The sequence below is a fragment of the Chenopodium album genome, chromosome 11 (genome assembly GCF_948465745.1).
Source record: "Chenopodium album chromosome 11, dcCheAlbu1.1, whole genome shotgun sequence".
Lineage (NCBI taxonomy): Eukaryota > Viridiplantae > Streptophyta > Magnoliopsida > Caryophyllales > Amaranthaceae > Chenopodium > Chenopodium album.
The window spans coordinates 36363870-36378845 of record NC_137844.1 but is presented as its reverse complement, the minus strand read 5'-3'; the positions used below and the strand labels follow the sequence as shown (position 1 = coordinate 36378845).

The following is a 14976-nucleotide window of genomic DNA, read 5'->3' as shown; positions in this document are numbered from 1 at the left end:
ATGAATAAAATTACCCTGAAAAAAATAAAAGTTACGAAATATAATACTTTATTGATAAAAGTTACCCAAAAAATTGAAAAAGTACGTGACCATAAATTTGATACAAGTGACCCCCGATGTTTAGTAAATTAATGTACACAGGATGTATACAAAAGTTACTCAATAAACATATCTAGCTTATTTTTGCCTTTTGGGTTATTATAGATTTGAACAATATAATTGTTATTATATTGCAGAATCATGAACACAAGGTATCACAGTCAACTCCCACCTAAAACATGAGCAACTCCTATTTTCAAGATTGACAATGCTTTGATCATCCTTGTATTGCACCTTAAAGCTATCACCCCTAGATGCCTGCACTATACATGACCTAGCATACTTTTCTAACCCATCAAACACCTTGCTCACATATGGGGTTAGCAAACCTTCCCATTTACTAAATGCCTCCCACTTGTCATTACTCCTCTTCATCATATATCTTCTTAACTACTCCACTTGAAGAATAATAGGCTAATCTCTAGTTTCCCTAATCACTGCATTAAGTATCTCACACATGTTTAACAACATGTTAGACTTGCTGTTTCAAGAGAATGCATGCCTAGACCAGTGGTGTGGGGGAATGTTTGACATGTAGTCAAATGCTTCTTCATCTAGAAAATGAATTAATTCCATTAGCATGCAACAAACTATGTAACAATTGTTTGAGAGGGCTTACGAGAGTGCTTGCCCTAGCAGCTAGAAGTGTTCAGATCTGAATACCTGGTTTTTTGGGTACCAGAATGTTCGAGTAGTTAAATAACCAGCCCATGACCCAACCCGGTTAAACAGGGTACCCGGTTGTCGGGTACTTGATTTAACCGGGTCGGGTCAAAGTGTACCCGAATTTTTTTTATTTAGTATAATCTTTTACCAGCTTTGATCTCAATTGAAGCAGTACAATACCTTACTACATCCAAAGGCTCCAATTTATTCCTAATTACAAAACAGCCCAAATTTCCCAAAATATATAATAAGTTTATAAAACAATTCAAATTCAAAATAATCTTCATTCTTCCCTAACCAAGTAATCATGTATATACTCAACAATTTTGGTTACTATATCATCACCTCCAAATTTTAGAACCAAATAATATTATACAATATAAATAGCAAAATCCTAAGCATTGCAGATCTCATATTTAAGTCACTAACCCTCAATTACTAGAAGTAGAAGCAAGAGGTAAAGAGCTAGATGAACAAGGAGAGAGATGAAGGCCCGGGAAGAAAATAAGGGATTAAGGGTTGTAGAAGAAGGAAGATGGGGTGAGGAAACTTGAAGGAAGAGAAAATGAGAGGATTGGGGCGTTACAATGACCGTCGAAGGAAATATGAAGTAAAAGGCTTTCATTTATTTAACATTATTTTTTTATTTTTTTTTTTAAAGAAAGGAGGTAGTGTAGCAGGTCAACGAGTACCCGAGTCACACAAATCATAGCCCATGACCCAGCCCGTAACCCATGTGTTTTCCCGGGTCAGGTACCCATCCTGGAAAATCTGGAAAATATCTTCAAATATCCGTCGAGTATTTTGCGGGTCGTTGGGTAATTGGTTCAGGTTTTTTTTTAACACCCCTAGCAGCAGCCCATAATAGTTCCTTGAAAGTGGGACCTTGAAATTTGCTCAGATATGTCTGATGCAGACCTAAGCTCAGTTTTTGGCATAATAGTTTCAAAAGCCTTTAAATCCCTGAAAATAGAGGAACAAGGTCATTTAAATACTTGAGTTGTCAAAGTTTATATAAACACTGAAATGCTTCAAGTAAATGAACTTACTTTCTGTCTGTCAGACATGAAAGTTAACCCAAGTCCTTGCTTAAAACCTCCAAGTGTCTGCAGCAAAGCCTCAAGAAACCACTCCTATGTCTCTTTATTCTTAATTTTTGTTATTTCCTACGCCAATGAAAATATGTTGTTATTTGCATCTTTAGATACTGTAACTAGGATTTGATCAGGATAAGCTCCTTTCAGATGGCATCCATCCACCCCAATGATGGGCCTACCATCGAGAACGATAAGTGTTTTATTTGTCCACTTATCATGGTCTTTATAACTCTTCTTTAATCCCTTTTTAACTCCTTTTTGTACATAATTATAGCTTTTAGTATTTTTGTCCCTCTTGTGTGTTTGCTCGTGTTTGTAGGTGCAACAACAAATTGAAGATTTAGCCAAGGCAATAAAGAACTTTAGTGCAACCAATGAACAATAGAAGCAGGCATGCATCCCCCAAGGAAAGGGTGCTCCTCCTTCATGCTAAATTCCTACCTTCAAATAATTTAGAGAGGAGTTGGTGCTCCTAATCCAAACACCAATATTTGCTTCCCCTTGCTTTACAAGGAGCTAGCACGCACCTATGAAGGAGTGGGCGCTCCTCCCTGATCTTCAACATTCTACCCAAGCCACTACAGTAGGAGCAGGCGTGCGAGCCAACTAGAAGCGAGCACTCTTGACTTGGGAGCGGGCGCTCCTATGTGTAGAAGCGAGCGCTCTTACATGCAAACCTGGTTTTCTTGATGGATTTTTCTATGTAATTTTGGGGAGTATAAATACAAGAATTTTTTTTTCAACAAATACCAATTAAAGCACGTATTTTGAAAACTACTACCTATTGAATTTTTTTTTTAAAAGAACTACAACAAAGTTGTAAAAAAGTTTAAGTAGCACTACCACTCTAACAATTTTGGCTAGAATCTCCGACATTTGGGTCTCACTTTTTACCACTTTTAACCTTTATGAAGGGTAATTTAGTCAATTTAGATGGTTATTTTATGAGGTAAAGGTAAAAAATGGAACCTATATGCCGAATATTCTAGTTGGAATTATTAGAGTGGTAGTGCTACTTAAACTTTTTACAACTTTGTGGTAATTCTTTTTTAAAAAAATTAATAGGTAGTTGTTTTCAAAACACGCGCTTTAATTGGTAGTTTTTGACAAAATTTCTTAAATACAACCCTCATGCTTCCATTTGACGGATCTTCTTCCCTTTAGACTTCTTAAGCCCTTAGTTTCTTAAAACTTTCTTTAATTAGCTTAGGTCTTCTCAAAACTCAATCATTGTAGTATATTAATTGAAGTTTGTGTTCTTAATATAATTTCAACAATTCCTCAATACTTTGAAGCTTCATTAGTAATCTATTTCGTCTATCTCTCACTCTTTATATTCTGTTTTTAATTGCTTTGAGTTGTTGATTTCTCTGTTGATCTTATTTAATTATTGTTGCATGTTCAATCTAATTCCATCTTATCACTTCTCAACTTGTTAGATTAATGTTGAATTTAGATATTGTTGCTAGGATGTTGAACACCATGATTAGTGAGTAGTTCCTTAGTTAGGGGTTGGGTGAAGACCTAACCAAGCAATGGGTTGATTGATATTTGTGCTTGCATGTTCATTTTGGGTTGATGATTGATTGTTAAAGAATTGGTTAATTGTATGTGCAATTGGATGGCCACTTGTTGCTCATGTATTCACTTCTATGCTTGCATTGAAAGATGAAGTGTGATTGTGAGCCTTTTCTTGTATGATTAGACTGAATTTTTATCTTGATTACGATTCCTTGTTTTGATGATGTATTAATCTTAGTTGGGATAATTAGGTGAGAAATCCCAATTACTTGTGCGTTAAATAATGCTTTCTTATACCAATTAAAAGACAAACCTGAGTCAGTAGTCTACTTTCCATCATTAAGACTTGTTGGCCTATCATGTTAGTTGAACATGGTTTAATTTAAAAATGCTTAGTGCTGTGGGTTTGAAAGAAGAAAATGTTGAGTACCCTTTCTATCACCTAATTTGTGTTCATGTTTGCCTATTGTATTGATCTATTGGTTTGGTTGGTGTCTATTATAATTTCCCCCTAGTGTTTGTCTTTATAGTAGTTATTTAATCAAAACCCCAATCTAATTTAAGTTCATGTTTGCCTATTGTATTGATCTATTGGTTTGGTTGGTGTCTATTCTAATTTCCCCCTAGTGTTTGTCTTTATAGTAGTTATTTAATCAAAATCCCAATTTGTGACCGAACTAGATTACAACCGTTTCATATTCTTAGTATACCTATACCCATTACCTACGGATACGATCCTTTACTTGCCCTACACTTGTCTTAGGTTGGTTTAGGTAGAAATAGTGTTTGGATTTAAGGTATTCATCCAACGACCGATTTATCATTTACCACCATTATCCCTAAGTGGAGGAAGGCATACAAACATCCTCATAAAAATAAGCCTCTGTATTTGATTAATACCATCCATGACAACATTATAACCACTGCCAAGGTTGTATTTCATAATAACTTTTCCATACTCCCACACCCTAGCATATTACTCAGCTGCAGACCTATATACTATCAGCTTTGCCTTGCATCTAGCCAGCCATGCTTTGAAGTAGCTGATCTTAATTCCCAAATCATTTAAAGCCCTCTCTTGAAACTGTCTTATCTTTTTATGTGAGGTTCCCTCTGAATTCTTCCAAGTACCATTTTGTAAGAAACTTTGCAGTAACTTTTTTGTTCATTTTTGTCCTCATACACCAACATTTCAACTTCAAAGTCCTAATTTTCCAAGCTTTGATTTCACCAACCTAGCAACATAAAACTTAATTAAACCTACACTTCAAGTCAACCCTTTCACACATGTACACAAAGGGAACCTACAACTTTTTTTTATTGTACACACAGTTGCATCTTCATTCTTTTACATCACGCTATTATTCTTTTACTGTCATTATGATGCAAGTAATACTCATACATATTCTCAATTGCATGACATCTCAAAGCTTTCCTCAATAATTGCACATTGCTAAACTTTTATCACTCTACAAATTTGATTGGCTTATCAAAGTGTGTTTCAACATTAAACCAAGTACAAGGTAACTCTTTGTAATCATCTAAGTCACCACCCAAGCTCCTAAGCTCATCGGAATCACCCTCAATTTGTTCTTGAATCCTCACTTCAACTGAGTTCAATTTTTTTTCAATTTCAAACCTAGGATCCTTAGGTTCATCATCCCTATACTCCTCTTGTTCACCTACTCCTCTCAAGCTACCATTTACTTCACTTATAAGATGCTCTAAATTCTTCCTCAACGACTCCTCCTCATCATCATCATTGTCATAAAATTCCTCCTCTCCCTCAACCTAGTTTAAGTCAAGGCCAGGTCACTTAGCTCGCAATCTGAGGTTCAGTGTCTCCCTCCCCCACCCTTAAAGTCATCATAAAACAACTACTTCTTCCCTTTGCTTATCTTTCTATATATTCTCCCTTAGCTTCTGTAGCTCCAGATCTAATTTAACAAAAACATCCTCCTCACCTACCTTCCCCTTACCCTTTTCTTGAGCACTCAACCTAACAATAGTTGTCTCCTCAACTATCTTTCCCTTTCCCTTTTCTTTTGCACTCAATCTCCTTGCAACTGTCTTAACCTTATGACTCCTCACCTTTGTACTTTGTACTCCACGAGTACCATGCACAAGGTACTCTAGGTTTATAAAATTCATGTGTATTTTGATGTGAAATTCTTATTATTTTAATTTATATATATGTTATTTTTAATAAGTACATGTCATTTTATACATGCATGTTGTTTTTTTATAATCAACATCGATCATTTCAATGTATAAAGCTGTTGTGTTAAATTGAATATACCATACTCTTAACAATAATTTTCATGTAATATTTAATTCTCTCAAAGGAATGAAAATACACATAATTTAATTGGTTTTGAATAAAAAAACTATCAATTTTAAGCAAACTTACACAAGGTCTAAAAAACTAACACAAATACGGGTATTAATGGTAAAATAACATGAGCTGAAACTTATGTAAGCTAAAATAATCTTTGGCAAAATAACACAACTTTTATATAAAATAGCACGAGCTGAGGTTGAAGTAAATAACATATTATTTTAGCAAAATAACATAAGATTTAAGCAAAATAACATAAAGTTTAGGAAAATAACTCAATCAAATTGGATATGGAGTGCCAATGATCCATAGTATTCAAATAATATACTACCTCTGCTTCCTATTACTCCCAATAAACATGGATTTTGCGCACTCCTAGGCAAAAGATCCTAAGCATGAAATATAAGAGCATATACTTAAATATTAATATAACCCAAAAATAGAAAACAAATTGAACCAAAATTAAACTAAATCACCCACCACCACTACCGCCACCCAGCAGCACTAGAAACACCCTACAACCACCATCGAGTAGCACCGAAACTAACCAGCTAGTTGTAAAATTCTACATTGAATCAATGAGTGGGGTAGAATTGAATCGGTAAAATCGAATCGTAGAATCGTACAATTCTACAATATTGTAAAATTGGGCTTCAAAATGTCACTAATGACTACATACATAATTTTATAGCAATGAGAATGATAATAATATATATTGTTGATAAAATAATATCGACAATACAAACATAAAATAGTTTTAGAAGTAATTTCGCACGCGCATAACTCAAACAATACACTATAAACTATAAAGTCATATTATTGGTACACATTCTTAACCACGAGAGTACGCGACAATTGTTGTTAAATTATGAAAAAAAAAATAACGTTGTTGACTCGTAAAGTTGTTTCCCCAGACCCCTAATAAAAAATCCAATGATAATAGAAAACTAAGTGTCAAGTTAGTTCATTTAACGAGATAGCTAAAGAATGACAACTACAATAAACTCATGTTATAAAATTGTTTTATATATGCCCAAAGTTGAGTGCATAAGACTCATGAATACATTCTTACGCCTACAAAATTTAGATGGTTGGATAGAATCTTAAAAATATTTAAATATGTTTCCTAAGCTTTATTATGATCTAGATTGAATAATATATAAGTCATTGACTAAAGTTAGGCTCAACTATGACACCCTTACACTATTCAGTCTATAATATAAAATATACAAATGATATGGGTATGAAACCAATTCTATTAGAAAGAAGACTTCAAGATCTTTCCAATGATATATTATAAGCCCAATTCCAACTTCGGAATCGAAAATTATGGGTTTCAGAATATCAAACTTTTTGTAGGAGTGAAATCGGTAGAATCGGTACTGATTCCGCCGATTCTATGAACAATTCTACAACATAGCGATTCAACCGACGATTTACATCATTTTGGTGGATTGGGATCATAGAATCGTGATTTTAATAACATTGCCAACCAGCACCACAAATCACCGAGCCCACCACTACCCTGCCGTAGCATCGATGAACCCTTGAGCCTTCGCAACCCATGAACCGTCGTAACTCTCGAGCCATCGCACCTACGAACCGTCGTAACTCTTGAGCCACCACACTCACGAACCGCAGCGCAACCCACGAACCCTCCACCCACAACCACCGCAACCCACGAACCTTCTACCGCCACAACCCACAGATCTGGAATAAACCACCTCCAAGCCACCAACCACCAACCCACAAACCAAACACCAACCCACGAAAACCCAGAGATCTAGAAAATCTTTGAAGTCACTAACGCACGAAAACCCAGCGAACCCACAAACCCGCGAACCTTCTATTATTAATTAAAGCTTTAAATGGTCAAATTTAACCATCAAAACTCTACTCTAGATCTAGAGTTTTTATGGTTAAATTTGACCATAAAACCTTTAAATTTGAGCTTTAGTGGCAATGAGGAAACAACACAAAAAAGAAGAGAAAGAAAATAGAGGCGGCGACAAGAAAGGGACAACAATGATCGGTGGTAGAGGTGATCGGTGGACAATGGTAGTGGTGGTGGTGGTTGCCATTGAAGGTGTTGCATTATGAAGGAAGAGAGAGAAAAATTATGAAGGAAGATGTTGAATGTAGATGGAGGGGAATGAATTTGGTGGTAAGGGTGAAAATAATTACCCTTGGGGTTTAATGTAATGAGATTAGATTTGTAGTTTAATTAGGATGTTTTACAAAAAAGTAAGGGTGAAATTGTCTTTTTGCACCCAAAAATTTCCTCGTACTAATTAAGGAAAAAATTATAATATTATTGCGAGTAATATGAAGCGGCCATTTTTGACAAATATTGCGAGTAATATAAAACAAAGGTAATATAATACTTACCCTAAAAAAAAAAAAAAAAGGAAAGAAAAAAGGGAAAGAATATACTCGGTACTATATAATACTAATTGAAAGAAACCCATGTATTATAAAACCTTACCGAGTAAGTAACAAAGGTTCATACCAACGTTGAAAAAATTGGGTCAGCCGTCCGACACTCAGACACAACCCTCAAAATGTTGTTATTACTTTCTCTCTATTCTTCCTCTCTTTCCCTCAGAAGCAGAATCGAAATTTGTTGATTATGACTTCGTTGCTCCCTCAAATTACTTACATTCTCCCCGTGAAATCACCAAGGGTTAGTTCAATTTTGTTTATTTATACGAAAAATTCATTTCTTTGTCATTCAATTTTTGAGGGTTATGTGTAAATTTCTGCTTAATTTTGCATTCATTCATCAATATCCCTAAATTATGATTTTTTATTTTTTATTTATTTATTTATTTTAATCTGTAATCCCCTTTTTCGTTTTAATTTAATTTTCTTATGTTTGTTATTTTATTGATGACTATTATAATTATCCGGCAATTAATCTTTGATTTCTCATTTGAAGAGTTGCATTCTTTGATTTTGTTTTCTGTCAAAAATGGCTGAGATTAATTCTTTGCTGAATATGAATTAATTTAAAATTCAAACAAAGGAATTCACTTGAGTAGTAAATTTATGCGATTTGTACTCGATTCTGTTGATTACGACCATGTGAGGATTTGTCCCACATTGAATAGACTAATCCTCGTATCACCGATTGGTTTTAGAATAGAACCTCGTTTTGTTGTTATTGTAAGATGATGTAGGAAAGGTCCGTTTATCAGCGATATAAATGCTCAAGTGCATAGACTCACACTTGAGGTGGATGTTTAATTGGGTGTATGTCTTACAAATTAGCTAATGATCTTATTACTATTAGTACTGTAGTTGTCAACTGGTTTTGTGATGGACGTCGCTTGGGGTATGATAATGGGATTTTACTCTTCTCATTACTCCCATGTTTTTAATAAATTTGTTTACAATATGATGTTATCCTTGTTTTTATGTAAATAGCGGGAATGATGGAGAACATTGTGCATTGTTTGATGGCTTGATTCTGATATTGGGGTTCATGGCATTGATAAGAATATGTTCTGTTCTAATTTCTTAATTCGATGTTATGCTTACGAGGGATTTTATTGAATTGGTGGACAGATTACTTGACATGGAAGCTGGATCTAGGCCATTGGAGGATGGATTTAATTGTATGAATAGAGAAGGCAACAAGAGGCAGATGTTGGAATCAACGGACAAAATTGATCGATTGAGCTTACTTCCGGATGCCATTTTAGTTGACATTCTTTCTCTCATCCCGATAGAATCCGCTGCTGCAACCTCCATCTTATCTCGCCGATGGCAATACCTTTGGACTCAGGTCACCCATCTTGTCTTTGATCTCTATCACCTTCAGTCTAGTATTGGTTGTTTTAACTGGACTGAACCATTCTTTAGAACTGTTGACCACATCCTTCCGCAGCTCACCGCGTCCAAACTTCATAGCTTTTGTCTTAAATTTCCTTATGGTAGTACCTTTACAGATGATATGCAAGAAAGCTATGATGACTCTTTTGAATCCTGGATGAGTACTATTTGTGGCCGACATCCTGAAAGAATTGAGGTAACAGCATCTTTTGGGTCTACTATTCCTTTACCAATTTGTGTTTTTGAATGTCAATCTGTTGTTGAGCTCACTTTGAGGGGAGCCCTGGATATTGCAGTGCCTGATTGTGCACCAGTATGTCTTCCTAATTTGAAGAAGTTCAGTTGTCATCTAGATGTTTTAGCCGCTGACTTGTTGGCCAGACTGTTCAAGTCTTCCCTGTTATTGGAAGAATTGACTATAATAGGTCATTATATAGAGGGTGTCTGTTGTTTTGATTTATCAGCTCTTAATTTGAAAAGGTTGGTTGTTGAGATAGTCGAGGAAACACTAAAAGGATTAAAATTTGTGATCAATTTGGCAAAGCTTGAGAATATCTCATTAAAAGTTCTTACTGTAGATTCTGTTCGCTTTGTTGAGCATTCAGATGCTTTAAATTCTGCAGAAATTTGCATAGAATCTGGGTTGTTTGGTGAAGATGAATATGTAAGAAACACAGTAGAACTTGCTAAACTGATTTCTAATGTTAAGTCACTTTGCCTAAATATCAGTACAATAAGTGCACTTAATGATTTGGATGACGACAACCCTCAGCCACCTTTGGAAAATTTGACTGATCTTAGCATCAAATCTGGGATGGTGAATGCTGATAATGGTAGCTGGAATGATGTGCTGCTTTTCTTAAGACGTTCTCCTAACTTGCAGGCTCTTGTTATAGCGTTTGATACACATACAGATATGATAACATGGGCTTTACCTCCAGATTTTGCACCTCCTCTTTGCTTAACTCGACTAAAGAGGATAAAGATCAAAGATCTTAGAGTCGATGAGGATGATGATATTAAGATGATGGCTTACATTCTGAAAAATGCAGAAGCATTGGAGGTGCTATTGGTTGATGTTTCTGTAACCACTACGATGGACGGAATGTGGGATGAATACAAGCTCTGCGAGAAGTTATTCCACCTTGACAGGAGTTCTTTATCCTGTGAGATTCAATTCTTTGGTCAGCATATCACATCGTCAAGTAAGGGCTTCAACAACACAGTTCCTCATTGTCAAATTTTCCGTCTGGGTAACCTGGTTATCAGTTAATCTTGATTCTTTGGCTGCTCTTTTTTTTTTTTTTTTTTTTTTTTTTTTTTTTTTTTTTGATGATGGATCTGTTATCAGTTAACTCCGCCAGTGGGTTTCCCGCTGCCAGTCCCAAGCCTGGATAAAGGAGGAGGGTTACGGTAGGCCAGTGACAGCCAGTCTAAAACTTCGTCACATCCCATGACATGAGCCAAACAGATATTTTCGTGGGGGCGTTCCCTACTCAGCGACGCGCTGCACTTCCTAGACCCGGGTGTAGTGATAAGTATGCAAGGGTTGCTAGGTCGTCGCCCAGAAGCGACGCGCCACATTGCCCGAGTGTGGTGTCAAATGAGCAAGGGCGTGCCATTGGGGCGTTCCCTACTGAGCGACGCGCTGCACTTCCCAGACCCGGGTGCAGTGATAAGTATGTAAGGGTTGCTAGGTCGTCGCCCAGAAGCGACGCGCCATATTGCCCAATTGTGGTGTCAAATAATCAAGGACTTGGAGTTGGGATCAGGAGGGAGCGTGGGAGAAAAGAATTTAGTTTGCGGATTGGTTCTTGGAATGTGGGGTCTCTTACGGGAAAATCAGCAGAATTGGTAGAAGTAATGAAAAGACGACGCGTGAACATCATGTGCCTCCAAGAGACAAGATGGACAGGAGAAGGAGCTCGAGGCTTGGTTTTGGGGTATAAGGTATGGTATGTTGGGCAAGAAACGAGCCACAGAACAAGGAATGGTGGAGCTAGGAACGGAGTTGGTGTGGTTCTCGATGAGAGGTTGGCAAAAGAGGTGATCGAGGTCTATCGGAAGAACGATAGGTTGATAAGGCTGAAGTTGCTATGTGGCAAGGAGATTGTGAATGTTATCAGTGCTTATGCTCCCCAAGTGGGTTTAGATGCAGAAGAGAAACGACAATTTTGGGAGGACCTAGACGAGGTGGTGCAGGGTGTCCACCACTCAGAGAAGTTATATATTGGAGGGGATCTAAATGGGCACGTTGGGGCGAGCCGAGATGGCTATGAGAGTGTCCATGGAGGCTTTGGGTATGGGCAGAGGGACGCCGGTGGTGAAGCTATTATGGATTTTGCCCAATCATATGATTTAATTTTGGCTAATACTTGGTTTAAGAAGAGGGATTCACACTTGATAACTTTTCGGAATGGAGCAAATGCAACTCAAATAGACTTCCTGCTCACAAGGAGCATAGATAGACAAAGTTGCATAAACTGTAAGGTTATCCCAGGGGAGAGTGTGGTCACCCAACACCGGCTATTGGTAATGACTATTCGTCTGAAAGAGAAGGCGAAGAAAAAAGTTAGACAAGAAGAACCAAGGATAAGATGGTGGACCCTAAGGGATGCAAAAGCTAAGGTTTTTACAGAAAAGGTAATTGAAGAAGCGGATTGGGATGGAGAGGTGGATCCGGACATGACCTGGTTACGAATGAAGAACTGTTTCCTAAGAGTGGCCAAAGAGGTCTTAGGGGAAGTAAGGGGAAGAACTTCGGTACAGAGAGATACTTCGTGGTGGAATGAAGAGGTGAAAGCAGTAATTAAGCAAAAAAGGGAATGCTATCAAGCCTTAGGAAAATGTAGGAGTGATGAAACCTTTGCAGCGTATAAGGAGGCTAAGAGTAAGGCAAAGGCAGCTGTTCGCCAAGCAAAAGAAAAGGCATATCAGGAGGTTTATGAAAAGCTTGATTCCAAGGAGGGAGAAAGGATCATTTATAAGATGGCAAAGAGAAGACAAGAGGCAAGGAAGGATATTGGCATGGTGAAGTGTGTCAAAGATAAGAACCAAATGGTCCTAGTGCAAGAGGAGGGCATCAAGGACAGGTGGAAGGGGTACTTCGATGAATTATTTAATGGAAGTAATGGAGTTGTGATAGGAGATACCTCTATGAGTGATGAAGAAATCAACATGGAGTATGTGCGAAGGATTAGGAGAGTAGAGGTGGAGATTGCACTGAGGAAGATGAAACCTAAGAAGGCGGTTGGCCCTGATGGGGTACCGATAGAGGTGTGGAGGTGTTTGGGTAAGATTGGTATTGATTGGTTAACAAACCTTTTCAACAAGATATGGACGGCTACAAGGATCCCACAAGATTGGAGGAAGAGCACCTTGGTCCCGGTTTATAAAAACAAAGGAGACGCTCAAGATTGTTCTAACTATCGAGGAATTAAGCTTATGAGCCATACTATGAAGTTGTGGGAAAGGGTGATTGAACAAAGGTTGAGGGCATGCACAAGCATTTCAGATAACCAATTTGGTTTTATGCCTGGGAGATCTACTATGGACGCAATCCATTTGATAAGACAAATGATGGAGTTTTATAGGGTAAAGAAGAAAGATCTTCATATGGTCTTTATTGATTTAGAGAAGGCATATGACAAGGTGCCAAGAGAGATACTTTGGTGGGCAATGTTGAAGAAAGGTATCCCACGAAGGTATGTAGACCTAGTTAAGGATATGTATCGGGATGTGTCAACAAATGTGAGGACATGCGGAGGGTTGACAAAAGATTTCCCTATTACAATCGGATTGCATCAAGGGTCTGCATTAAGCCCTTTTCTTTTTGCAACGGTTCTAGACGAATTAACTAGACCAATTCAAGATGAGGTTCCATGGTGTATGCTGTTCGCAGATGATATCGTTTTGGTGGATGAGACTAAGGATGGGGTTAATGTCAAGTTGGAGCAATGGAGGCAAAGGTTGGAATCTAGAGGGTTTAAGCTAAGTCGGAGTAAGACTGAATATTTGGTATGTCGTTTTGGCACTCAGAGGGGGACAAGCAATGAAGTGGTGAGTTTGGATGGAAAGGATTTGACCATGAGTGAATGTTTTAAGTACCTAGGGTCGATCATCCAGAAGAATGGTGACATTGATCAAGACGTGACCCACAGGATTAAGTCAGGGTGGCTTAAATGGAGAGCGGCCACGGGAGTGCTATGCGACCGCAGCATTCCCTTAAAGTTGAAGGGAAAATTCTACAGGACTGCCATAAGACCAGTGTTGCTCTATGGTACAGAATGTTGGGCTTCTAAGAAAGAGCATATTAAAAAGATGGAGGTTACGGAAATGCGCATGTTAAGGTGGATGTGTGGAAACACTTTAAGAGATAGAATCAGAAATGAGGTTATTCGCAAGAAAGTAGGTGTGGCGGGCATTGTAGATAAATTAAGGGAAAATCGTCTGCGTTGGTTTGGACATGTAAGACGGAGACCCGAGGGTGCACCGGTGCGAAGAGTGGAAGAGTGGGACCATGGAGGGATTAAACGAGGAAGAGGGAGACCAAAGATGACTTGGTTGGAAGGAGTGAGGAAGGATATGAAGTGCATGGATTTACGTGAGGATGAAGTTTTGGATCGTAAGGGATGGAGGAGAAAGATTTATGTTGATGACTACACGGAATAATCAAATTTGGTTCATGTTAGCCGACCCCACTTTTGGGATTAAGGCTTTGATTGATTGATTGATTGATTGATTGATGATGGATCTGCTAGTCAGATATTTAACTAGCTATGTACTTTGCCTGCATATGTAAAATGTTTTTTAAAAATTTACAGGAAGAAGAAAAGGTTTCATTAATAAAAGATAGGTAAACGATGCATATGTACAATGTTGAAACTAGTTTTTGTGATGCTCTGTGTTAGCATATCTTTATGATTGTACTCCGTAATTTATTGCAAAAATTTCCCCACCTAAAGTTTGTCATTTTTTTTGGGAGTAAGTTTTGTATGTGGCTAGCCACTCGGTGTGGCCACATTGCTTTTATAAGAATAATCTATATTTATATATACGAGTAACCCCATTATTTTCATAAGAGTAACCTCATTATGTCTAATAAAGTAACTCCAATTTATCATATAAGTAATATCAACTAGTTTAGAAACAAGTAACTTTATTTGTTCATTCTAGTAACTCCTATTTTTTTCTTTTAGAAAATCAAATAATGCTTCCATTTATGTGAGAGTAACCCCTTTTTTCTCATTTAAATAACCCCAGATACGTCAAGGTAACCTCATTTGCTCTTTAACGTGAGGTCCGTAACCCCCTATTTTTTAATTAACTGTCTTACATGTGAAGTGGCCACACCATGTGGCTAGTCACATATAAGAATTTGTGTTATTTTGGTTATCTTCTAAAAAAAGTTTGTTACAATAT

General features: G+C 37.3%; 1 protein-coding gene across 2 annotated transcripts; it reads left to right on the top strand.

Annotated features, from left to right (window-relative positions):
- The first annotated feature begins 8244 nt into the window (after positions 1-8244).
- LOC145568820 (F-box/LRR-repeat protein At3g26922-like) lies at positions 8245-10837 on the top strand. Of its 2 annotated transcripts, none has more exons than XM_081628213.1 (2): positions 8245-8404; positions 9289-10837. In XM_081628213.1, exon 2 carries the CDS (start codon positions 9299-9301, stop codon positions 10826-10828), a length of 1530 nt encoding a protein of 509 aa, XP_081484339.1. In that variant the 5' UTR covers positions 8245-8404; positions 9289-9298; the 3' UTR covers positions 10829-10837. The 2 variants fall into 2 exon arrangements, with proteins under 2 accessions (XP_081484339.1, XP_081484340.1); XM_081628214.1 differs by lacking the exon at positions 8245-8404 and having other exon boundaries at positions 9347-9508; positions 9672-10837.
- Positions 10838-14976: the final 4139 nt, after the last annotated feature.

Coding starts and splice junctions, on each gene's coding strand:
- LOC145568820 (XM_081628213.1), top strand. CDS start 9,299: ATGGAAGCTGGATCTAGGCCATTGGAGGATGGATTTAATTGTATGAAT.